This window comes from Dipodomys spectabilis, unplaced genomic scaffold, assembly GCF_019054845.1.
Source record: "Dipodomys spectabilis isolate Male_0828 unplaced genomic scaffold, ASM1905484v1 ptg000017l, whole genome shotgun sequence".
Taxonomy (NCBI): Eukaryota; Metazoa; Chordata; class Mammalia; order Rodentia; family Heteromyidae; genus Dipodomys; species Dipodomys spectabilis.
In genome coordinates this window covers 11160509-11187695 of record NW_024870694.1, presented here as the reverse complement: position 1 = coordinate 11187695, position 27187 = coordinate 11160509, and the positions used below count along the sequence as shown (strand labels likewise).

Below are 27187 nucleotides of genomic sequence, written 5' to 3'. Positions count from 1 at the left end.
GTTCAAGCCCCACAACCGACAAAAAAAAAAAAAAAAGAATCTCAAGGACAGTGCCCAGGCCCTGAGTTCAAGCACCAGGGCTAGCACCAAAATATTAATAATAATAGTAATAATATATTAAAGTTTTTTGGGGGAATATATTTGGTTTAACCTTCAACTTTTCTCCATAGTGTACAATAGGCCACTTTTACAAATAAAAAAGCGTATCTGGATACTTCCTAAGAACTCAAAAGAGAAAAAATGAAAACAGAGATCTGAGTGCATCAACATTTGTGTAATTAGAATTCTGCACCTGCAACTGTAGAGGTACTTTGAAAAAAGAGATTCAAAATAACAAGGACATTCTTCTAACAGCAAAGAGTCCTCCCACTGTTTATTAATTTTGACATTCCATAAACTTGATGTGGAAGGTAAGTTTTTCAATAAATGCCATTTCATATATATATATATAATACACAGGAATTATTTTAAGTCTGATCATATTATGAATTCTTTTGGTACTAACAAAAAATTCAGTTACAAATAAGTTAAATAAAACCATCACTAAACCAAGACACAGGAACTTCACTATATTTCAGGGAAACAAAATCTAAACAATTCTTACTGTGTTAGAAGAATAAAGTACATTTGTCATAGTATACATTATCATACTCCCTTAGACAGGGGCTGTTTAAAATATTTAAATAAAAAAATGAAAAAAATGCAGGTTTAATTCTGTCTACATTCAGAAATAATCCATCATTGGTTACATACAATTGTCTTATCATGCAAAAGTCTCTGTTAATTGTCTTCTGATATCTAATTAAGTCAAATGAACTACTAAGAGCAATTTCAGTATCAAGCTGTAAATCAAACAGACAGGTGTAGAAACTGAGCGACTGAATTGTATTTCCTGTCTATAGTACTATAACTACTCTATCTTCTTCTTTAGGACCAGTAGATATTGATGGTCAAAATAAGAATTTCATTATTGCAGCAAATGAGAGAATCTGTGGGAGAAATCAAGAGTTCATAATGGTAATAACAATCTTTGCCACTCTTTAACATAATCTTTCTAATTCTATGTAGAAAGGAATAGGGAACAAAAGCACAAGGTTAAGACAGACATATAAAAGAAATGTTGTGAACAAAAGCTAAATTATATTTATTTTTTAAAAAAACGTTCTGATCTGAAGTCTGCCCCAAATACCAAAATAGGCCATCAGAGCAGACATTAGCACAAGTTTGACTTGATTATTTATTTGTGGAAATAAAACGGATAGTTTTGATGAGAAATTTTTCAATCTTTTCCTTATAAACACCCACATAAAAAACTCTATAGGAATTTTAAAGGTATCAGGCCAGAAAAATGCATGAGTAACACTTATGATCCTTCTCAATTAGACAAATCAAACTGAAGGTTAAGTGTTAAAATAACCTTTCAGCCTGAATATTTATCCAACTATACATCCTGTGTTCAAATTGGGGTTTTGATTTAAAAAATTAAAAAGAAACAACTTCTACAAAGTTTTTATAAGAGGTATCACACATCTAGAAGATGATGAAAATAACTTAGTCCCCTTCCCTCCCCCAAAGACACTTTTTAACCTTTAAAGCATAAAAAGCTATATAATATCTTATACAAATTAACCAGTGTTCTTACAAAAGTAAAGCAGTTTGGACTAAAGATGTTACACTAAAGTCTTGGTGAAGTACGCACAAGAATCTATGCATTAGACATTTTCATCTAACCAGCCTCAAAGGTTACCATTTAATTCTTGGCAATACATAACTGGTAATGTATTTTGGTACTTGAGTCATGAATTGTGGAGAACAAGAAGCAATGTATTATAGTAACAGGATTTGTATTTGACAAACAACTGCAATGCTGGATACATGTCTTCTATGAATCTTGTGATTTGTTTTGTCGTTGGTCACTTGTAGTAGATCCTGCAAAGAAAAAAGGGAAAAAAGTGAATATAATTTGCTGTATATTGCTGTTATCATTTGAATATGAAATGTCTCTATAGGCTTTTATGCTTAAACTTCTATTCTCAGCTGGGTGTTGCTATTTTTTGGGGGGGAGGGGGAGGCACTGGTCCTGGGGTTTGAACTCTCTCTCTGGGCACTGTCCCTGAGCTCTTTTGCTCAGGCTTGCACTCTACCACTTGAGTCACAGAGCCACTTCCTGCTTTTTCTGTGATTAACTGGAGATAAAGAGTCTCAAGAACTTTTCTGCTCAGCTGGTCTTGAACTGTGATCCTTGAATCTCAGCCTCATGAGTAGCTAGGATTAAAGGCGTGTACCACTAGTACCTGGGGTTTTGGGTGGTACTATTTTGGAAGATTCTTGAAACTAGAGGATGAGGCCTGGCTGGAGGAAGTTAACTTCTTGGAGCATATCCTTGGAGACTGTACCTTGCCCTGCACTCCTGTCTTTTCTCAGCTTCCAGATTGACATAAGGTAAACAAGCTGTTCTAGTATACATATCCTCTCTTACCACAGGTCCAAAGTAATGGAATAAAGCAAATATGGACAGAAACCTTTGAAACCATGAGCTAAAATAAATCCTTCCTCTTCTGAAGTTACCTTCTAAGGTATTTGTTACAACAACAAAAAGAACCAACTAATCTTCAACCCTGGAACCAACAATGTACATAATCTTCCACTAGTATGGCTGAAAATCAAGTATAAAAACCTTAATAAGGTCTATCTCACAAAGGACAAATTAGACTGATGTGAAGGAAATCTGTATATATCTCTAAATATTATAAAGAACAGAACAGGAATATTTATTTGGTGGCAGGTAAAATAGGTTTCAGATTGGATATTTCTACAAGTAAATCACAGGTAGAACCCTAAGAGTTTGTTGTAACTCAAAAACCTAAAACAAAACAAAAAAATCTTAAATTTATTAGCTGAAAACTATACCACAGAGTCTAAATACTCTTCTCTTGATAAAAGCAGAAATAAAATAGATCAGAAGCAGGAGTCCAGAGTATAATTTGGTAGTAAAGCATTTGCCAGCAAGACTGTGGGTTTGGTTCTCAGCATCTCAAAAATAAACAAACAATGAAAAATAAAGTAAAATCTATTTCCTATGGCTGATAAGAATTGAAAGGCCAAAGGGTCTAGTTGTTAAGACTTAAAAAAAAGCACAGTGGCACACACTTGTAATCAGGTCAGGTTGAGTGATATTCCTTCTCAAAATCCAAAGAACTCTCACAGAGATCAAAATAACTTGTCAATCCAGGAAGTACAAAGCATCAAAACTGTAAACACATATACTTTCTGCACCTAAAGTAATGTCAAAACAATCTCCATGTATTTAACGTAAATACATCCTTAAAGTTTTGTTTTTTTTTTTAAATTTTATTTGTGAACATACTGTACAGAGGGGTTACAATTACATGGGCAGGATAATGCGTACATTTCTTACCAAGCATTGCAGCCTCCTCCTTTGGTTTACCCTTCACATCCCTTCCCAGCCTCCCCCCTCCCCCCCAATCCCAATCCTTCTCCTTCCCTCCCCTTAACCCCCCCCCCATCCTTAAAGTTTTAATAGCACCTGGGGCACTCAGTAATCTTTAGCACTAAAAAATAAATCACGTAAAGAGACACACCACGAAAGACAATGATAGGCTTTAATTTAGATTGTTATGCCAAATAAAATATGATCTGCAATAGTCAAAAAACAAAACATACTTTTACATGAATACAAATATCTTTGCCTAAAGCCAATAAAGCTCTAAGAAAAAAGTAGCAATATGTAACATATGATCAATTTAAATCAACTCTAAGCATAAAAATTATTTTAAAGCTGGTCACTAGGCCTGAAATTTCAGAAACACTGGCATAATAAAAGTCTAACAGCAAAAATTTCTGAGGATTTTTTTTCACAAGTTTAAAGCAAAATAAAATATATTATCTTAGGTGCAGAGAATCACAGTCTCAGTAGTATTTTTATAACATCTGACCTTGATTTGAGTCTTCGATATTCATGCATTCTCCATCTGTCTCTGACATTTCTTCATCGTCCTCATCATCATGTAGGTCTTTTGAAATTAACTGTCTAGCTAATTTGATATTCAGTCCTTCATTGTAGTGGAGCTTCCTTTTCATTTCAAATTGTCGCTTTTTTTCTATAAGATTAAAAAAAAAAGCAAGCTTAAGACAGCCTTGTCCATGTCTACTGTGTTTATCATGGTGAAAGCTGCTATTATACTCAAAGGCAGAACTTGGTAGTTTTTAATAGAGACAATATAGCTCACAAAATCTAACATATTTACTATCCATGTACTTTACAGAAGTTTGGCACCTCTACTTTAAATGGTTCAAATACATTTCAACAGAAGAATGGGCATTAGAAGTCATTACTTGTGAAGAAAACATAGATACATATCTATATTACATATGAAGTTTGTGAATATATACACACTGAAAATTAAAACTCAGATTAATAGTGGCAAATTCTGGATATGGATATTTTCAGTATTTCCATGGTTTATATTTTTGTAAGAAAACGAATTCCTTTTAAAAATCCTTATTAAACTTTTAGATACAAAGAGCTACCCGTTCAATACAACTGGCACATTTTATCAACAATAATTAAAATGTTCATATGTACTAGTCAACAATCATTTTTCAGTCTCTATTTAAGGTGGGAAGAAGAAAAGTTTTGAGACTGATATCAAATTATAAAGATTGTGCCAGGTGCACCTCTCTTTTTGCTTTTGTGAATATGGCAAAACAAAAATACTAAATCTTTGTAACTAATTTCCTTAATTTTTTATTGTTATCATAAAGGTGATGTATAGAGGGGTTACAGTTACTAAATTTTCTAATTATATTTTTGAGGAGTTTCGCTATGTTGCTCAGAATGTTCTCAAACTTGTGGCCTCAAGCCATCCTCCTGCCTCAGTCTTCTAGTAGGCAGGACTACAGGCATGTACCACCATGCTCTGTTATGACTGCTTATTGACATATTTCAAAACTTCAAAAACAAAACAGCAACATACCAAAAATAATGGTTTGAATGATCTCTATTACAATGGACAGACTAAGTTAAAGAGCAACCCTTTTTCTCTTTAGCAAACAAGTAACACATATGGGTTGGGGATTGTACCTCAATGGTAAAGTACAGCACCAATACCACAACAAAATCCCAAGAAATTACCACTAACATTTTATAACTAGATTCTTTTTCTTTTTCCTTTTTTTGGATCCGGTCGTGGGGCCTGAACTCTGGGCCTGGGTGCTGTCCCTCAGCTCTTCAGCTCAAGGCTAGCGCTCTACCACTTGAGCCACAGCGCCACTTCCAGCTTTTTTTGCTTATGTAGTGCTGAGGAATTGAACGCAGGGCCTCATGTATGCAAGGCAAGCTCTCTACCATTGAGCCACCTTCCCAGCTCTAGATTCTTTTTCTTGTGGTGCCTTGTATGCAAGGCAAGAGCTCTTGCCACTGAGCTACATACATCTCTAGCCATTCTAGGCTTTTTTCTTTCTTTCTTTCTTCTTTCATTCCTGGGCTCCCTGCCTCCTCCTGTTTTGAAAATGTTACCCAAATTACCCTGGAACACACAATCCTGCCTCAGCTTCCTTAATCCTGGGGTTACAAATACGAACCAACACACGTGGCTGAAGTTTTTTCTAAAACTTATTTTATAAAAACTGGACATATGTAGGGGAACCAGCAGGAAGAGAAAGGGAAAAGGTGAAGGCATTCATTATAGATACATATTTATATATGTGTATATATATATATATATGTTGTATACATACATACACACATATATGTATATGCATGTTGAAAAGAAGTGATAAGGGAGGAGTTAAGAAAGAGTAATATACATAGGGTGAATTTTGTCAAAGTTCATTGTGTGCATGTTTTAAACATTACAAAGGAAGTCCCTTTGCATAAGTTATGCTATAAAGTTTTAAACTGAATCATATTAAGGCATAGGCTGGCTTTTTTTACTGTCTAGCAGGGTGATATACAGAGGGGTTACAGTTACATAAGGTAATAAATACATTTCTTGTCAAACTTGTTACCTCTTCCCTCATTTTCCCCTACTGTCCCTCCTCCTCCAATCCCCCTTTCAACTTGTACAGATCATTTCAATATAGGTTTTTATTTATTTCTTTACTGTTAGATCATTTATCTCAGTTTACTTGGAGCAGTCTTAGATTATGCCTACTATGTAACAGAAGTGTAAAACTGATCCTCATTTCACTCTCAAAAGTGTCCTTTCACTTTCAAAATAATAATGTTTAGCCAAGCATGAAGGCACATGTCTACAATCCCAGCCACTTGGGAAGAAGGGCCAGCTTAAGTCTGAGGCCAGCCTAAGCCAAAGCATGAAACACTATCTGAAAAACAAACTGAAGGATGGAGTGTGGCTCAAGTGGTATAATAATAAGTGCCTTCCAAGTGCTGAGCATAGGTAGGCTTATGCCTGTAATCCTAGCTACTCAGGAGGCTACGACCAGAGGATTGTGGTTCAAAGCTTGCCCAGGTAGGCAACTCTGTGAGAATCTTATTGCCAATTAACTACCAAAAAGTCAGAAGTAGAGCTGTGGCTCAGAGACAAATGCTAAGGCCTTCAGTTCAATCCCCAGGAACAGGGGTAGGGTGGAGGGGGGGAATGATGCTATTTTAACAATAAAGTATATAAATGTCAGATGCTGGTGGCTCATACCTGTAATCCTAGCTACTCAAAGAGGCTGAGATCTAAGGAATGCAGTTCAAAGTCAGTTTAGCAGGATAATCCAGGAGACTCTTATCTCCAATTAATACCAGGAAACAGTGGTTCAAAGGGGTAGAGTACTAGCCTTGAGCAAAAGAACTTAGGGACAGTCCCTAGGTCCTGTGTTCAAGCCCACAACTGACCAAAAAAAAGTACACAAATATAGAGTAAACAATCTATCTTGTATACAAGATTTATGTTTAAATGATTAAGTTACAAAGTGGTGAGTTACAACTTAAGTACATTTTCTCAAAGATTTCTAATTTCCCTATTGTTTCAAGGTTTTCATACCATTTTATGTGTATGTATGTATGCATGTGTATATAGCACTGTTTCTCAAAAACAAGTAAATCCCAACTGATACACAAAAAGATGAAATGAGTACAATAACTGGAATACATCAAATGTAAGGATAAATACTGTATCACAAAACTTTCCTTTTTTAATTTTATGTGTTCGTGTACACTGAGTGGAAACTACTGAAAAGTGGTTGAACCATTTTTCATACCTACCAATAGAATATGAGTATCTGTTTTCCCACATTCACAGTAAAAGAGAAACTGTCATTTTTGTGTGCACATGTATACATATGTGTGTGGTGCTGGAGCGCAGGGCATGCCTATTAGGTTAGCATTTTAGCACCGTTAGTCAAATGTCCATCTTTTTCACCTTTGTTGCTCTGCAAGGAAAGAAATGTGATGTGATGATGTTTTATCTTGTATCTCATTCCTTGGAGTTGATACAATAGTGTTTCTCCTTTGTAAGTTGTATTTATTTATGTAGTCTAAGAAAATTATTTCTTCCTCAGTCATATCATTTAAAAATACACTAAGTATGCCAGGCAACAGAGGCTCACATCTATAATCAGGAGGTTGAGCGAAAGGATTATGGCTCTAGATCAGCCCAAACAAAGTTTTTAAGACCCTCGTCTAAAAAGTAACCAACAAAAAAGCAGGGTTACAAGTGTGACTCAAGTGACAACACCCTGAGTTCAAAAAAAATGGCAAATATTAATTTCATAGAAGTAACTTAATCTTTTAGTATTAATATTCACAACCTGCCAAGAACAAATGGGCTTTTTTTTCTCTATATATGAACCCCAAAACTGTATTAGCTTCCTTTTAAAAAATATTAAATGGTTGCCCAAAAGTATTGTAATTCCATAAGTCAGGTTATAAGTACAATACTTCTTGGCCAATGCCACCCCTTCCTTCGTTCTTCTCCTTTATCCTCCTCCTGTCCCTACCCTCCAGTTACATAGTTCATTTTACATTGTGTATAATGATATTTGCTCACCTTTCTTTCCTCCATTCCTGTCCCCCCACTACCCCTGCTTTGCCTATTGCCCAAAACAGGCTTCTAATCCCAGGTATTCATTTTGATAACCAGTATATGAGTTGTTCAGGAGTATGTCTTTTAATTTTTCTCCTAAGTATACCATCCTTCAGTCAGTTTGTATGTAAATGCATTGAGCCTCCTGTATATGTTATCGTGCACAGCTGTATTTTAGATCTAGCTTCTACATATCTACTTTTACAAAGCATGTCCTGGCTATTTTAAGTTATTAAAAGTTAACATCAACTTATCTATGATATGTTATAATCAGTACTAAGTACTTCAAATTCTCTATCTCATCTAATGGTTACTAGCAGCTCTAACTTTTGTTTGTTTGAGATGAGGTTTTGAAGTCACTTGTGAATTTGTAAGATTAAAAGATTGTCTGTGCCTCAACCTCAAAAGTAGCTGGGATTAAAAGTATGCCTCAACACAGTCAGATCTAGAATATCATTTTATTTTTATAGCTCCTAGTTTAAAAAATAAGAATGAGGGGGGCTCAGAGAAATTAAGCAAATTAGCCAAGCAGCACAAACCCACAGCATAAACAAACAGGTTTGTCACACTCCAGAGTCAATAATTTTTATTGCTGTGTTATAAATTACTATTTTATCCTAAGAATCTCTACTATCAATAAAAATGACTCCTTTTCAAATATGTTGTTGTTTAAGTGTAAAACACTTCATAATATAGTAACTACCAGAGGAGACTGAATTAATGACATTATAACTGGTCAAGTGGTTCCCCCTGCTGCCTATGTCATGGAACTACAATTTGAGGAGTAATTACCCTTAGGAAATAAAACAGTAATACTATGTTAATTTGCTGAGAATGGGGGGGGGGGGGGATGGAGGAAAGCTAAAAAAAAAATTGAAACCACTTCCATATGCCTCAGGGTATACTTTTGAAAAGTCAGTCAGGAAGTTATTATGAATATCTGAAATGTGCTCTGTCAAATTCTTTCTTGTACAGGTAAGAGTCTCAGACCAAGTTATTAGAAAAGAATACTGAATTACACCTTACCCACACATTACTAAGATCCTGAAAAGTCACTGACAAATACTTGGAAACTTAGTTGTAAAATTTCTAACCTCCTTTACAATATAGGTAATTTTCATTGTAAAACCAGTATTTTCTTTCTCCTTCCTTTTCCTTTCCTCCCATCACCCTCCCTTCCTTCTTCCCTTTTGAGTGGTATTCAAACCCAGTATGGGCCTTGCACATACTATGCAACTTTGCAACTAAGCTACATCTTCTGCCTTTTGGTGACTCCATTTAAGAGCATAGTAAAACTAACTACACAGTTATCCCTCAGAATCTGAAGGGGATTGGATCTAGAACCTCCAAGAACATCAACTTACAAATCTAATTCCTTATATAAAATGATACAGTATTTGCATCTAATTTTCACATATAATTTATACTTTAAATTATCTCTAGGTCCACTTGTGATATCTAATATGTAAATAGTTTTTACTACTGTGTCTTGGGGAAATAATAACAGAAGAAAAAAATCTGTTTAATATAAGCTTACTTATACATTTTTGATTAATGTGGCTGAATCCACAGATGTAGAATCTGCAGATATTAACTCAGGATCTCCTACCTAGTTGGAAAGAAGCTCTTAACACTCAAGCCATACTCCCAGCCCTATTTCTTTTCTTTCTGTTTTCTGTTTTTCTTTTTTTGTGCCAGTTCTGGAGCTTGAACTCAGGGCATAGATGCTATCCCTGATCTCACCAAGGATAGCACTCTACCACTTCTGGCTTTTTGGTGGTTAATTGGAGATAAGAGTCTCAAGACTGTAACACTACCAGCATAAAACTATGTTTATCACAGCATTATTTACCTTAGCTAAGATATAGAACCAACCCAGTTGCCCCTCAGTAGATGAATGGATCAAGAAAATGGGGTGTGTGTGTGTGTGTGTGTGTGTGACACACACACACACACACACACACACACACACAATGGAATTGTATGCCTCCATCAGAAAGAATGACACCGCCTCATCTGTTAGAAAATGGAAAGACTTGGAAAAAATTATATTAAGTGAAGTAAGCCAGGCCCAAAGAAACATAAGTCCCATGGTTTCCCTTATTTGCAATAGGTAGAGTATGTCTAGGACAAGCAGAAATGGTCAAAAGCTATGTACATATGGCCATGTAAGATGATGTTAAGCGAAATGAACCCCAAGATAGGGACAGAAGTGGTTTTATCTTTCTTGCTATTGTTTTTAATGTATTTATAATGTACTATGTGATTTTTTTTTTGTTTCTTTTGTATGTTCTTTCCCCATGGTATAACCTGTTTTCACTGTATTTGATTCCAGTGGCCTGCATCTTGTATATACGATTTTCTAATTTGGGGAGGGGAAGGGAAATAACAAAATGCTTAAATAAGGATAGAGGCTGACCTATTCTAACAATGAGATGTACAAGACACTATGTTGAAAACGAACTTTACAACTTCGGGTGAGTGAGTGGAGGGGAACCGGTTGGGGAGGTGGGGATGGTAGGGGAAAAACAAAAGAGGGGGGTAACAATGCTGGATAATGTACTCATTATCTTATGTAACTGTAACCCTTCTGTACAGTATCTTTACAATAAAAAATATATACAAAATAAATAAATAACATTCCTGGCCGGGGGGGTGGGGAGGGTGGGGGGGGGTGGGGAGGAGGAAGAGTCTCAAGGACTTTGCTGCTAGACTGGCTCTGAACTGAAATCCTCAGATCTCAGTCTCCTGAGTAGCTAGGAGTACAGGCGTGAGTCATCCACACCCAGCAGCCAGGCAGTGCAGCTCTATTTCTTGAGATCATACATTCACATTGCTCAAAAAGTATAAAAAGCAACAAGGTAAAATGTGTCTCTTCTCTCCTCACCTCTAAAAATAAACATGGCTCCTTGTAAAAATAAACCACGAGGACGTAGTCTTATCTGTGTGTAAGCTTAGTATGGACTAGGAGAGTCTCCTTCCCTCCATGTTAAAAAAGGAGGTTGTCTCCCTTTCTCTTCTTATGATACTACTTCTCTTTGCTCCATGATTCATTTGATAAATTGCACTATTATTTTAAAACAGAAAAAGCACAAGGAACAAGCTAATTAGCTGTTACATTTACCTCTACTTACTTTAAGACCATCTACTCAATGACCTTAAAAGCATTAATTTAACAAGTATTTCCTGAGTATCTACTCTGTACTAAGCAGTAAAAAGTACAAAAGTAAAGAATACTTATAAAGAATTTTTAAAGATGGCAATATTTTTCCTTAATTCTTAAAATTACAGGGAAAATACTATACTACAATAAAATAACAAGTAGAATTATAAAAGAATTGCTTTTAATTCTCCTGCCCTTTACTTCTTTCCACACACCCCCCCCCTTTAAAAAAAAAGTTTGCCTACCTTCCAAACTAGATTTTATCAATGCAGTAAAGGAAATAAACTACCTTGCTCTTCAGGTGAGAGGTCATTATCTTCTTCTTCACTGCTTTCTTGTTCCTGAATCCGATACTTTGGCTCTGAACCTTCAGCAGCAGCTAATCTGTTCGATAATCATTTATAAATTAACACTCTTGTATTGTTTAAAGTTCTTATTCAACTTTTGAGTGTCAGGACAGCTAAAAATCATTAACATGTTAGCTATAGCCTCATAATACAAAGCAAGAGTAGGAATAGATGTAGAAACCAGTAAGAAACAAGAATAGTAGAACGGGTGCTAAAAATCAATGAATAACAATGGTTGAAAAAACTTGGTGTTTTTTTTTTTTTGGTCACTCATGGGGCTTGAACTCAGGGCCTGGGTGCTGTCCCTAAGCTCTTCAGCTAATACTCTAGCCCTTTGAGCCACAGCACTACTTATGTTTTTCTGGTGGTTAATTGGAGCTAAGAGTCTCACAGACTTTCCAGCCTGGGCTGGCTTTGAACCATGATCATCAGATCTCAGTCTCCTGACTGACTACAGGACTACAGGCATGAGCCACTAGCACCCAGCTAATGTAAAATGGATTTTTTTTTTTTTTTGCCAGTCCTGGGGCTTCAATGTATACTAGGCGAGTACTCTACTACTAAGCCACATTCCCAGCCCAAACTTTAGTTTTATAAATTAATTTGTATTTGCTTTATTTTTTTTTTAATTTTTTATTTTTTTTGCAGTCCTGGGGCTTGAAATCAGGGCCTGGATACTGTCCCTGAGCTCTTCAGCTCAAGGCTAGCACTTTACCACTTGAGCCACAGCACCACTTCTGGCTTTTTCTCTGTATGTGGTACTGAGGTATCGAACCTAGGGTTTCATGCATGCTACGCAAGCACTCTACCACTAAACAACATTCTCGGTCCCTGTATTTGCTTTTCTTACTTTCTTCTTTAAAAAGTAAGTAGTAGGTATTTAAAAACATATGGGGCTGGGAAGGTGGCTCAGTGGTAGAGCGCTTGCCTTGCATGCCTGAGGCCCTGGGTTTGATTCCTCAGCACCACATAAGCAAAAAGGAAAAAAAAAAGCCGCAAGTGGCGCTGTGGCTCAAGTGGTAGAGCACTAGCCTTGAGCTGAAGAGCTGAGGGAAAGCGCCCAGGTCTAGAGTTCAGGCCCCACGACCAGACCCCCTCCTCCCCCCCACCCCACAAAAAAACAACAACAACATATGAAGACACATCTGGCTTTCTCTGCATACAGGGAACTGAGGAACTGAACCGAGGGCTTCATGTATACTAGGCAAGCAGTCTACCACTAAGCCACATTTCCAGCATCCCAAGTCTCTCACATTTGTCTGCCTGGATTGGCTTTGAACTGAGATGCTCAGATCAGCTAGGATTACAGGCATGATCCATTAGTGTCTGGCACATGAAGACACATCTTAATTTCCCATTTTTAGGTATACCTGAACAGTGATTTCCTGCCACCTGCATATATTAATTTTTTTTATTGTGAAAATACTGTACAGAGGAGTTACAATTACATGGGCAAGATAATGAGCGCATTTCTTATCAAGCATTGTAGCCTCCTGTTTCCCCTTCCCATCCTCCCCCCACGCCCCACCCAATCCTCCCCGCCCTCCCCCCCTCCCGCACGAAAGTTGTAAAGTTCGTTTTCGACATAACGACTTATACATCTCAAATCGTTTAAATAGGGATACAGGTGGACCCATTGCAACAATGAGATGCATATATTAATTTTAACCAAGAAACAGAACCATAACAATTGGTATGAAAAATCTAGATGAGATTGGGGATACAACTCAGTGATAGAGCAGTAAGCCTGGTTAGTACTGGTTCAATCCTCAGCATTCTCTAGCCTCCCAGCCTTTTATAAGCAGTATAGTATGTATTTAAGATTGAACAATTTAAAATTCATTGCAAAACTGCTTTAATACTTACTTCTTAGCTAAGACATCTGGAGTCACGGCTTCATTGGTTTCTGAATCACTATATGCATCTTCATCATCACCTATCATACTAGGTCAACATACACATTTTAATTAATACATGAAATATAATTTTTCAACCAGGAAAACAAGTAAAAACATTACATTCAAAACACTCAAAAACCATAATATGAATACCTGAACTACAAATTATATAAGCTCAAAAATAAGGATATGAACAACAGTAATGAGTGAGTAAGGTAACAGTTATTTATCAGTTACCCTTTTTGTTTATTTGCAAAGGAAGTCTCTGATTTCTATTTGGGAAACAAACTCAAATCTCATTTTCCTTTCAAGAAGGCAAAACTTACTCCTCTCTGTCCATCATTAGAAGAAAGCAAGCACCTGCTATTATAAGTAACAACTGAATGTTACTATGATTGTGATATACAAAATGTTTCCAATAACACATTACTTATATTACTAATAACTTATGTATGTTACTTTAATTATATAAAACAAAACACAAATTCAAATATGCTGTTATCCAGAAGCTCATATCAATGCAAAATGTAAGCAAGTCACAAAAAAAATGTCCATGTATATTACCTATGGTAAGGAGTGCTTGGTTCATCTATTTTCATTAAACCATAGTCTTTGTCTGCTGGGTGATAAGTTGCCAGGATGTTCATTTCATCCCACTTCTGAGATTTTTTACTAAAATTGAAAAAGAAAAGAATACTTAGTGCCCATACATTAAAACCTAAGCTTCAGAATTAGCCATTCAAAACCCTATCATACTATGATATGCTTAGTTATCGTCTGGTCTATAGATTAACAGTTAAAACTAAAATCTATGCCATTATCCAATATCAGTACTTAACTATTTTTGTTCTACTATATATTAAGAATTGTTTTAATAAAATCATAAACAGGCCAGGCATATGGTACATTTCTCTATCTCTTAACTTTGGAAACAGACCCAGGAAGATTGTGAGTTTGAAGACACCCCTGGATTATACTGCAAGACCCTGTCTCAAAAAAATTAAATCAAAGCAACTAACCAACCAGACAGACAAACAGAAAGTAATGGTCTATGCCTTGGAAGGCTGAGTTAGAAGGATCAGGAGTTTGAGGACTTACTGGGACATACAGTTAGAATCTTTCAAAACAAATAGAACAAAAATTACAGGAGTACTTCCCTAACCTAACTTCTTCAAGGATATCTCTAAAAATCAGAACACATAAAACTAGACAACCATACTAAATTCAGATACTAAGCTAAACTGCAAAAAATCATAACTTTTTAATCTGGAAAACAAGGGTGTGCTAAGAAACAATACATTTGGATTTACTTAAGGGAAACAAAAGTGGTTTCCAAGCACCTGTTAATATTTGTTCAATAAAGTATTCACCAACTAAGATCCTCAATAATTCAGTGTCTTAAATATCAATCTCATTAAGAATAAGCAAATATTGGGCTGGGAAGGTGGCTCAGTGGTAGAGCACTTGCCTTGCATGCCTGAGGCCCTGGGTTCGATTCCTCAGCACCACATAAGCAAAAAGAAAAAAGCCTGAAGTGGCGCTGTGGCTCAAGTGGTAGAGCGCTAGCCTTGAGCTGAAGAGCTGAGGGACAGCACCCAGGTCCAGAGTTCAGACCCCACGACCAGACCCAAAAAAAAAAAGAATAAGCAAATATTTTGTTTTCTATACAATTTGTGACTTTCTAATGAACTTGTGATAAAGTGCTAGCCTTGAGTAGAAGAAGCTCAGGGATAGTGCCTAGGCCCTGAGTTCAAGTCCTAGGATGGCAAAAAAAAAAAAAAAAGAATACTTTAAACAGAAACAACTGAACTATGTAAATGTAATAAAGGGAGGAGGAAAATGGGGGAGATTGATAGAAGGGGTGACATGGACCCAAGATGCATTGTATATATTCATATATTAACATACTGCTTTGTAAAATGGCAACTCCTTTGTAAAACTACTTAAAATAATAAAAATATAATGTAAATTTAAAAACTACTGACCCAAATAATCTTTTCTTCATTTGTTATGTATTAGTAAAGTTTACTGCATACATTTTCAATTTCCCAAGTTCTAAAATGTCCTTGAAGAATGGCATACTTAAATTTATTACCATATTCCCCTCTCTATGCACTCAACAGAGTTTGATGAGTCACCTTAAAAATTACAAATGTTGGGGCTGGGAAGGTGGCTCAGTGGTAGAGTGCTTGCCTTGCATGCTTGAGGCCCTGGGTTCGATTCCTCAGCACCATATAAGCAAAAAGAAACAAGCCGGAAGTGGTGCTGTGGCTCAAGTGGTAGAGCGCTAGCCTTGAGCTGAAGAGCTGAGGGACAGTGCCCAGGCCCAGAGTTCAGGCCCCACGACTGGACCCCCCCCCCAAAAAAAAATTACAAATGTTCCAGGAAGGAATAGTAGTACATGCATGTAATTCTAGCTCTCAGGAAGCTAAGACAAATGTATCTTGAATTTGAGGCTGGCCTGGGCTAGCAAATTCAAGGGCAGCCTTGAATGAGACTGCCTCATAGGTTACTAGGACTAAGTATGATCCACCAGCATCTGGCTAACAGCTAGTTATGACACATGGACCATTATTTTAAAGTGCTGCATTTTGAAAGGCTTTTTATTCATTAAGCATGGACCTCATGTAATTCACCAGGCTCATCTGAATTTTCAACTAATCAAATTAAAATATCACTAATACTAAAAGAATCACATAATTGAATTAGACTGGATAAACAGACCTGGCTTTAGTACTGATATGGCTAAGGTTTCTATCACAATGGTAACTGATTTTGTGGCAGAAAACAGCAAAAACCTAGTTAAGAGACAGAGGCTTGCAATTTAATTTCAGCTATCCTTTGCTAGTCCTGTGATATGCCAATGAAATGCCTCTCCTGATTATATTTACTCTACATGAGCACTAAAGTAGGAGTTTTTAATAACAGTCCTTATAATTTGGAATTGTTAAAATAATGGAAACTATGTTATGAAACTAAACTATAAACATGCAACATGTAAATAATTGTTTTTATTTAAATTTTAAGCTGTGGGTTAGCATGATAGATAATGGGTTCAGATATGGTACTAAACTATAAACATGCAACATGTAAATAATTGTTTTTATTTAAATTTTAAGCTGTGGGTTAGCATGATAGATAATGGGTTCAGATATGGTACCCTAAAAAAAGTTTCACTTTCTGCCAGGCACCGGTGGCTCATGCCTGTAGTTCTAGCTACTCTAGAGGCTGAGATCTAAGGTTCAAGGTGCAAAGCCAGCCCAGGAGGAAAGTCCATTTATCTCCAATTAGATACCAGAAAACCGGAAGTGGCACTGTGTCTTAAGTGGTAGAGTACTCTCCTTGAGCTGAAGAGTTGAGGGACAATGCCTATGCCCAGAGTTCAAGCGCCATGCCCACCACCACCAACAACAAAAAGTTTCAATTTCTTATGCACTGAATGCCTTCTACTTTTAGCTGTTAAGATTCAAAATGAATAATTTTGAAATACTGAAGACTGCTACAGAATATTTTTAAAAAGCAATACTTTATATTTCTGCCTAATTATTGTTTTAGGAATTTTATTTAATTAAATACCCCTATCATATATAAAATACTCTTTTTATGGCCATATTCTCTTTCAACAAGGGAAAGAGATAAATTTCTACAGACTTAAGGTAGGAAAAATAATAAGGAGTTTCTGATTAGGATCATGAAAAACAGACAAAAGTTTTAAGAAAAGTATGTTCTGTGAAGGAAACAATCCAATTAACAGATCTGTAATACTGTAACTAAATGCTCCCTCCTGATACACACTTTCTAATAAGGATACTGTAAAAGAAAAGTAACAAATCTCCAGGAAGGCAAAATCAGAGTGCAGGAATGTGTATTTAGGTAAATACCCTAACAATCAGGGCAATGGTTTCTCTTCCAGTAAGAAAGAGATGAAAGGACAGGGGACATTTTGAGGGGTAGAAACATTTCCTCTATTGACCAGAATGATAGACACATGAGAGTGCCTGCTTCATTAATTTCTGCAGCCTTAATTTTACATTAAATATACTTTTCTGGCTATGTATTATAATAAAATTATTTTAAAAACAAACACATACTAATGCCCTTGTTGGATGCTTCCTAATTTCAGAGTAGAACAAGTTTTTCCTAAATAATAGTGTATCTCTAATGCAAAGGAAGAGGGATATCAACTCCCTTTAAATCTGCTTCACAACATAATGACAGAAGATAAATACAGGCTATAAGCAGAAATTACATTTTCTTAAAATCAAGACAAAATTCACTAATTACAATCTCAGCCCCATAAGGCCTTAATGATTCTGACTTCTGCTTATTCTTTCCACTAATACATATACCAGCACATGTAAAATAGTAAACATATGAAATATATACTTTAAAATATGTATGTTGATATGTATTGGATCAAGCTGATTGTGTGTGTTTTTTAAAATTTTTGCCTTCTTTTTCTTTTTTGTGCCTGTCCCGGGGCTTGAATTCAGGAACTAGGCACTGACCCTGGGCTTTTTTGCTCAAATCTACCGCTGTACCATTTGAGTACTTCCAGCTTTTAGGTAGTTAATTAGAAATAAGAGTGTTCCAACGACAAATGCTGGAGGGGATGTGGAGAAAGAGGAACCCTATTACACTGCTGGTGGGAATGTACACTTATACAACCACTTTGGAAAGCAGTCCGGAGGGTCCTTAGAAAGCTAAAGATTGACCTCCCTTACGACCCAGTCATACCACTTCTAGGCATCTACCCTGAACAACAGGAACCAATATACAAGGACACGTGCACCTCCATGTTTATTGCAGCACTGTTCGCAATAGCTAGGATATGGAAACAACCTAGATGCCCCACCACAGATGAATGGATCCAAAAATTGTGGTATCTATACACCATGGAATATTATGCAGCCATTAGAAATGACAAAATAATGGCATTTGCAGGGAAATGGATGGAGCTAGAAGGAATCATGTTGAGCGAGGTAAGCCAAGAACGAAGAGACAAACGGTACATGGTCTCCCTGATAAGTGGATGCTAAATCCAAAAGGTTAGGTGAAACGACAAAACTAACAGGACTTAAGAAACAAAGAACTCCCGCTCATCTGGTTGAACCACTACTAAATATCCCCATGCTGCTGATCACAAATATGGTATATAACATGTGAACACTGTTATATATTACAGACTGTGGTAGACAATTTGCTCCAGGGAAGTTAGAATGAACTTGTGACTTTGAAATTATGTAATCATTTAATCACAATCAAAAAAAAAAAAAAGAACCTCGGGGAAGGGAGGGAGGGGATGGTAGGGGGAAAACAATGGAGGGGGTAACAATGTTCAGGAGGAAGTGTACTCATTACCTCACTCATGTAACTGTAACCCTCTGTATAGTAGCTTTACAATAAAAAAAAAAAAAAAAAGAAATAAGAGTGTTACAGACTTTGCTGCCCAGGCTGGCTTCAAACCACAATCCTTATATCTCAGCTTCCTGAGTAGCTAGAATTACAGGCATAAGTCACTAGTGCCCCATTTTTTTTTTCTTTCTAATTTAAAGATAGGCTGGTCTTGACAATGCAAGTAATCCTCCCATTTTAGCTTCCTGAGTAGTTGGGGTTAAAGGGTTTTCTATCTAGCACCTGTATAGGTTTTTAAAAACAGGACTACTTGTAATGTCTCCAATAATTACCAAAACACTGCTAGGACAGATGAGGATGGGGGAAGAGGGGTAAAGAGAATGAGAACAGGAGAGAGAGGGAAACAGAGGAGAGAGGGAGAGTTTCCAGTTTAACAGGTATAAAGTAGTATTTAAAAGTTGCTTTGTGTTTATTTCATCATTATCTAACAAATAATGATAAATACTTCTTTTACTTGTTTGAATTATTATTCTTTACTTATCAGAAATTTCTCACAAATTTGGGTGAGTTCTTAGTTTACATAAACAAGCTACATAATAACTATCTCTTATTTTTCCCAGTTTGTCACTGTTTACTTTCTACTGTATAAGTGGAATTTAAAGTTTTACATATTCAAAATCAACTATTTCTTTAACACTAGGAAAAAAATGAAACCCTATGCTTGTTCATCCAAGAAAGATAAACAGTATCTTGAAAAAACAAAAACAACCCAAGCACTTGTAAAGAAAGCAGATTCCAAAAAAATCCTAGGAATTCTTAAGTGAAAAGTTTGTGAAGCACAAGAAACTCTTATACAAGAAACTCTTAGTAAAGACTGGATATGGAAATTAGCACTCCTAATGTTTTCTGAATTAACAAAATTCAAGGACCAATCCACGCTGAGTTTAAGCTCAATACCATCAGGAACTGTACGTATGACCTTATTTGGGTCGGTATCTCCACAAACACAAATAGGAACACTGTAACTGACATGAGAGATTCTGCTATGATGGCAGGGCACCTGCTGGTTTCAGTTTCTCCACTCCTGCTAGGGTGACTGATTTTTAGCCTAAATTTGGTCCTTTAAAGTCACTACTTTTTACTTTCACTTCATTAGCTCATATAATGTTATCTTAAAGTCTAACTGCACTTCTTGTTGCCTGTAACTTGTTTGATAGTTTTGGCTGTGCTCAGAGTGGGAATTTGCTTCAAGGTGTTAAAAGTTTAATTGCATATTGCAATAAATGGTTCTTTCTTAAATGACGATTTAATTTATGTAGGCTGACAAGTACAAGGTTTTGAATTTTGACACCACAATTGAACTAATTACAGACTTAACAATAAAAGCAGTCACAAGCAAGGAAAAGGTAACTTTTGGAAGATAAACTTTTTATTTTACTTAGCATTTGACTGCAATATTACACATCCCTTTAGTGAGCAGAAAAATACAAAGTTGGAGCATGCTTACATCTTAAATTATATTAAACACATAAATTTCAAATTGAACTTGAGTGCATTATCTAAGACTATGTAAAATTTGAATCGAACAGTAGCAGGTTCCAAAGTAGACTGTAAAATAACCTGAGATATTGGGGGAAAAATATTAGATCTCTACATTTTGATTACAATGGGACTAACAACATTTATTAACTTACTTAATAGTTAAACTAAGATAAAGAAAAATACATTGAAAATTAGAGCTAATAAAATGTGCTAATGAGAGGTAGACAGGCAATTGATTCAAATTAAGTACTTATTGTTTTAAAAACACTTCTCGTAAGACAGAAAGAAACTATTGGGAGAAAGAGAGGGAAATGGTGACTTGTCCAAAAAGAAATGTACTCATTACCTGACTTATGTAACTGTAATCCCTGTGTTCATCACCTTTATAATAACAATAAGTTTTTTTAAAGATAGCACTTTTACTATTATGTTTTCAACAATCTCAAAATGAACCTTATTCACACTATAATGTATCTGAAAAAAATCTTAAAATGTTTAGCATTCTATAATTGGCAATAAGTTTTTTCTTTATAGGTGGCACATCTTAGAATCAATGAGATCTTTTTTAAAATGAAATACACACACACATACGCACATACTTGCTAGGTATGTTAGGTTAGACCTTCCCAAGTTGTACATACTACATTTCAAAGTATTTTGAAAGAAGAGGTTCAGAAGATGACAGTAGCATTTATATTAAACAGTACATGTTGCAATATGCTGACATCTATCTATGCTTAATTATGTGCATTATGGGTTTTAGTTAACCTGACACCTAAGGAAACCACTCACTGAAACTAGTAATATTAATATAAAAAGTATAAGGAGAACAATAAGAAAATAACAGCATTGGCCAGGCATGTTGTACATGCCTGCACTCCCAACTCTGGAAGCTAAGGCAGGAAGGTAATGAGTTTCAGTACAAACCAATCAAACAAAAATAACAGTACTGAGTCAACTAAAAGAACCCTCTAATTACTGTTTGATCAGTTTTGATAAGAATTGAATTTTTAAAAAACAAAATTTGAAATATTTTGGAATATTTCAAATATCAACCTCAAGTTTATAAAGCTTACTTTTATGTGTATATTGTCTTGAGTTAGCTATAAATAATATGCATGTATATGAATTATACAAATTTATAAAGTGTGAATATTTTTCCTTAAAAAAAAAAATCTATCTTCAAAAAAAAAAACCCTCCATGTGAAACAACATGTAAGATAGTGATACAAAAACTATAGATTCTCTATTTGGGAGTTCATTTACTTGCTAAAATTTATTTGTATCTAAAATCCAATATTGAAGGTGCTTAGGCTGCTTAGACATAAGTAGAGCAGGAAGAAATTTGAGTTACCCAATGCACACAGCTGAAGCTAAACAAGGAAATGTTTTGCTAAATAAGGTGTCTTTATAAAAATCACATAGAAAACAAGGTTATGTATTGATCAGTTGATAGAAATGTAATTAGAGGGTTGAAAAAACCCAACCTTATACTTTCCCTAAGAGCAAAGGTTTAGTACTTATAATTTAGTGTCTGTGGGACTTATGCAAGTAATGACAACTTAGATTCCTGGTTATTTTCACATTAATTTGAGATGCACCTGCCTTATAGTCTGTTCTAACACTTCAAGTAAGACCATTATACTATTTTTGTATGTTTACAAATTTTGAGCACATTGTAATTGCAAGAGGTATTTTTCAGTTCTTGTTATATGATATTTAAGTAAACTTTACAAAAAATTAAAATGCATTCAACTATACCTTTATGTTTCTATTTAAAGAGGCTCTCATAAAGTTACTAATATTGCTTGCTCTGAACTGTGACAAAATAATAATGTATATTGTTTAGTAGTACAATTAACTTTTTTACAGTCTTGTAACTTACCATTATGAAAAAGTCCATACCCTTTTACTACTTGAAATCATACATCATAAACCTCAATAAATAAATTATGGCTTTGTAGCTCCCTTTGAGGATAGGATTGTGACCTTTGAACTAGTAGGGTCAGTCACCTACTTGAAAAAATCCCTTTGAAGTGACTCTGCCCTGTCAGGAGTTCCTATAGATGAAGTAACTTACCTACTTAGTCTAATGTCTTTTATGGCAGAAAGACCTGCCTTAAAATTATTACCTAGCATGCAGGGGGCTAACCTATAAGTGGAGGTCACAAGTTACAAGAGATCAAAGCTGAGAAGGTGTAAAAAAGCAGAAAAAGGAAAAAAAACCACACTTTTGGTAGTTGGACAGAAAGAAATTTACACTGGAAAATAATAAAAAGTAAGTGCTGAATGCTAAATACTCTGAAGCACCATCAGAGCCTTCTGTAGTTATTTTTAACTATTTTGGTTTTTCAGTTATGTTATAGTAGGATTCTGTTTTCTTACTCCCATGACCTCCAAGCAGAAGCTGGAAAATTGCATGTGAGGGATCCTAAGAATGAAGCATCCAAAAGACTACAACTTTAAGTTGCATTCCTATTTATTTAGTATTTTCTCCAAAGTAACAATCAAAAACTTGCCATGCCAGGTCATAAATCAGATATTTTATACAGAAATGCTCTAAGTGTAATGTGTCACTATTTCACTAATATCCTCACTGAGCTTCAGTACAAATATCAGTAGTAACTTTTCTTAACCCTATTTTTTTTAAAAAAAAGTTGTTACATTACACACGCATCACCTTTTATAAAGGTTGGTATATATATTATTCCATTACACAAATGTACCATAATTAATATTTCATTATTTCCTCCTAATGGACCTTGGATTGTTTCCAATTATTTATATGCACAGTGCTTTGGGTCAACATTAAGCTCTCCTGAGTTTGGACAACATCTGAACAGGACCACAAACTAGAAGTCCAACTGCAGATGTAAAATATGAAGCAATAAATAATTTTCCACTAGGTATAGATCAGGACTTGGAAAATTCTAGTTCCACTGAAGTGCAGAGATGATAACAAAGCAGAGAACCAGAATGAGTGTGGTAAGATGATTAATAAGGAAATAAGTCCTTTTTTTGAGAGAGAGAGAAAGAGGTCTCTTACTAGTCTTGAGCCTGGATCGTTAAAGGATTCCTAAGGCAAGAAAAACATTTCTTTAATTATCGAAGAATTTTAGTTTTAGATTCCAGACCATATAGGTTAAGAAATAATAAACCCTTAACAGATAAGGTCTTAAAAACTCCGTGTGAGTCCTTAAGGCTCTCAGGACAAGAGTTCAAAGATCGTGTTTACTAAAAAGAAATTAAATACACATATAGTTAACGAAGAAAACACGGTAACTACCCCCGCTCCCGACCGCACCCTGGCGCGGGCCGGAGCCGCGGAGCCCGGTGGTGTCCCGGGCACATCCACGAACCGCCCCGGCCGGCCGCGCTCGGGTCCGGGTGGGGTGGGGTGGGGGGATCGCGGGAAAGGGGGGGTCGAGACTACTCCCCCCGCCCTCCCCACCCAGGCTCTCACCTTAGCTCCTCGTCGACGTTCGGGCCGGGCTGTTGGGCTGAGGCCACCACCGGGGGGGCCGCCAAGGTCTTGTTCTTCAAGATTCCCTTGATGGGCCGGTGCGAGGCCGTGGACGCCGCCATGGCCGGTCGCTCGGGCGGTCCGCTCAGGGTCGCTGCTGCAGCGCCGGGGCAGGAGAATGGGGGGGTCGGGCGTTACCGAGACCCGCCAGGCAGTCGCAGAGCCCGCGGTCGTACACAGCGACTACCGGCGTCGTTCAAACGACCGCGACGCCACAGCCCACGCCGCGCGGCGGGCGGCCCTTTGCCGCCGGCTCTTTACCCGCGGCCCACAGAGGAGGCCGGTCGAGTGCCCCAGCGCGGGAGCGACGCGGACGCCCGAGCTAAGCGGGCCCGCCCTCTCGCGATATCTAGGGAGGGGCGGGGCGGGGCCAGTCGGGGGCGGGGCCAGAACAAAGCCAGCCTCCTCGCCGGGCTCCTCGCGGCTCTTTGCCGGCCCCGCCCTGGGGCTGCGGTGGGGAGCCCGGCTGTTGATTTCCTTAGAGCCTGACCGCAAGGTTCTCTGGCTTTGATGCTTTCGGCACCCTCTCTCCCAGCACCGTGTTATTTCCGTTTTATGTCAGAAAACTGAGGCTCACAGGTAATCTCATTCCTCCAAGAGAGAGATAGTAGCTTACTTTGGAAGAAACGATATGTGTTTTCTATTTAACCCACCTAAAAACTTAACCTCCCTATTCTAAAGTCATGGACTATCAGCATTGGAAAGACCCTGGCAGACCTCTTATGACATCAAGAATGGTGGCTTTTTTTAAGGAAAACATACAGTGCCTGGCTTGGAGAAGTGAGCAAACCCTCACCATGTCGCTGCCCATCACAGCATCTACAGACAAGGAGAATGGGAGACTTGAGGGGCTAGAGCCTAGGGACAGCTGAAATGCCAGAACCCAGGGGAGCACAGCTGACTTCAGAGTCGCAGAGTCCTCTTAGGGAGCTAGCCATGCCTTGATTTTTGTTGTGGCAGCCCCCATCTCCTCCACTTCTCTCTCTCAACTCCAATCTTTGATTATCATCGGGCTTTCTCCCCTCCCCTTTCCAGATTAGGCCCCTTCATTAGGTTAGAGCAGACTAAGCCATCCCAAATTGGCATCTGTAGCATACTGTAGCATACCAGGTTTCTGGGGACCCAAAGACTACTAGGTCTGAAAGGGGCCTTATCAAGCAGTCCCATGAGTTGGTTGTCTGTCCTCTTTCCAACCATACCAGACCCTCACTCCCTAATCCTTCCCCTTCACAGCTCCCTTTACCGTGGAGGGGTGGAGTTAGGCAAGGTTCTATACTATCTTAAATAAGCTCACTCCAGTCTTTATCTCTGGGTCCCAAAAAAATTTCCTAGTATTTACAATTCCAGTCCTAAGGAACAATTTCAGGGTTCTTGAAAACTAGTCTATTTTGCTTTTCCAGCCTGGTCCCTGGCCGAGTTCCTGCTGATGGAGGGCTTCAGTAAGGGGAGAGAATGCTGATGGAGATAATGGGGGTGGGAGGAGTGGGCAGGAAGGCAAGAGAGATAGCAGTCCTAAGAGCTGAATGTATTCCCCTGAGAAATCTCCCAAGCCAGGCTTTCACAGCAATCACTGGCCCTGACCCTGCCTTTGTTCTCAGCCAACGGTTCCCCAGTCTGTCCTTCCCAGGCTAGGACCTTACAATCAATCTAGTATTACACTCTTGACAGTCCTGTCTAACCCAGGGATCTGAGAGGATTCTCAGTGACAGGAGGGGGATGGGCTTGTCCTTGCCACCAGGGTTCTCAGCATCTGTGTGGTCTCTCCTGGGCTATCAACAGGAGCCCAGCTCAGAGGTAGTAATTCTGTTCTCAAGAAAATCAACAAAACTTCTCTTCATGTTCTTAATTATTGGGCAGCATGCTTTGTTCCTGCTTGGGCTTGGCATGCATCACACTGAGCCTAAATTTGGGCGCAAACTTAAGCAATGTCTTTGCTTGGAGACTCTCTAATGAAAAGGGTTACCACAATGTGATATTATGTGTGTGTGTGTGTGTGTGTGTGTGTGTGTGTGTGTGTGTGTGTGTGTATATATTCAGCTCAAGGCTAGCATTCTACCACTTGAACTACAGCACCACTTCTGTTTTTCTGGTGGTTTATTGGCGATAAGAGTTTCATGGACTTTCCTGCTCAGGCTGGCTCTGAACTGCTATCCTCAGATCTCAGCCTCCTGAGTAGCTAGGATTACAGGCGTGAGCTAGCAGTGCCTGGCGATATAATGTCTTTTTGCTATAGTTAATAAACTAAAAGATTTTAGCACAAGATGGGGTGGAGAATTCTCTGAAGAACTTCAGAGAATGTTTCCCTCATGACAGTTAAACTTTTGCCTTGTATTTGTTCTATTCCTGACTACATTAAAAGTAAATGCAAATGAAGAGAACTTCCTCAACAATTGAAAAACATAAAATAATACTTTGGCTGCAAGATCACGAGCACAACTTTCCTTCATATTTCAGAATAGTTGAACCACTTTATTTCTCAGTGTGACCCAAAGAAGATTTCCATTTGGGAGTCTCTAAACAGAGCTTTCTCTCCCTGCCTCTGCTTACTTTTGGAGGAGGTCATCTAGACCAAACAACTCAAGCCATGAATTTGGCTGTATTTGTGTTACATTTCCTGTAGCTAAAGGTTTCACTGCTAAGAGATGGATTGTGGATGGAATCTTCCATGCTGGTTGCAGATTCTGATGTAGGTCTTGAGCTCAAGGGAAATCATATACACATTTTAAATAAATACATTAAATAGGATTGTCTGGCAATTGTTTCTGTTCTTGACGTCTTCTTCATGGTTTCTTGACTAATGTCATATATTTGGAAAAAGAGAGGAGACACTATTAATGTAGCCTGTGTGTGGCTGAGCCAGCTGGCTTTCTTTCCCTTAGAATGTATTACTAAAGCTGACACAACTGGGATTCCCACCAAGAACAAATTTCCAAAGCTGGAAATGGCTTTGGAGGTCAGTTCCACCCAAATTGCCTAAATTCTCAACTACAGGCCCCTGGACAGAAAAGTGGAGAGTGCCTCCACTCCAACCCCTGGAAAAATACCCAAAGATTGTGACTTAATGAGCACAGAGTTAGAAGCAGCTCTTTGTTCGACAAGAATAGCACGTCGTTCTTTTCCTTTTCAGGTAATCCCTCCCCCAACAGGATGAGCTCATATTTTGTAGTACATTGTAGAAATTCATGATATCAGAGGCAAGATGAAACAAAATATAAAATACATTACAGACAGAGCCAGAGAGAGGCAGAAAGTGTGCCAAGGACAAAGATTAACCTTTTTAATTTTTTTTTTCTTAAAAGACT

At 37.4% G+C, this 27187-nt stretch overlaps 1 protein-coding gene across 2 annotated transcripts; it reads right to left on the bottom strand.

Moving 5' to 3' along the window:
• Positions 1–348: 348 nt before the first annotated feature.
• Positions 349–24203, bottom strand: Ppp1r2 (protein phosphatase 1 regulatory inhibitor subunit 2). 2 transcript variants are annotated; one of them, XM_042668139.1, is made up of 6 exons: positions 23826–24203; positions 14030–14137; positions 13434–13511; positions 11507–11604; positions 3957–4121; positions 349–1929 (listed from the first exon to the last, which is right to left on the bottom strand). In XM_042668139.1, exons 1-6 carry the CDS (start codon positions 23945–23947, stop codon positions 1883–1885), a joined length of 618 nt encoding a protein of 205 aa, XP_042524073.1. In that variant the 5' UTR covers positions 23948–24203; the 3' UTR covers positions 349–1882. The 2 variants fall into 2 exon arrangements, with proteins under 2 accessions (XP_042524073.1, XP_042524081.1); XM_042668147.1 differs by having other exon boundaries at positions 11510–11604; positions 23826–24201.
• Positions 24204–27187: the final 2984 nt, after the last annotated feature.

What these genes read in the sequence shown, in the direction of transcription:
- Ppp1r2 (XM_042668139.1), bottom strand. Translation starts at nt 23,947, where the DNA reads ATGGCGGCGTCCACGGCCTCGCACCGGCCCATCAAGGGAATCTTGAAG. An exon ending in AACGTCGACGAGGAGCTAAG is followed by an intron (nt 14,138 to 23,825) that starts GTGAGAGCCTGG and finishes TTTCAATTTTAG; the next exon opens with TAAAAAATCTCAGAAGTGGG. An exon ending in TATCGAAGACTCAAATCAAG is followed by an intron (nt 1,930 to 3,956) that starts GTCAGATGTTAT and finishes TTTTCTTTGCAG; the next exon opens with GATCTACTACAAGTGACCAA.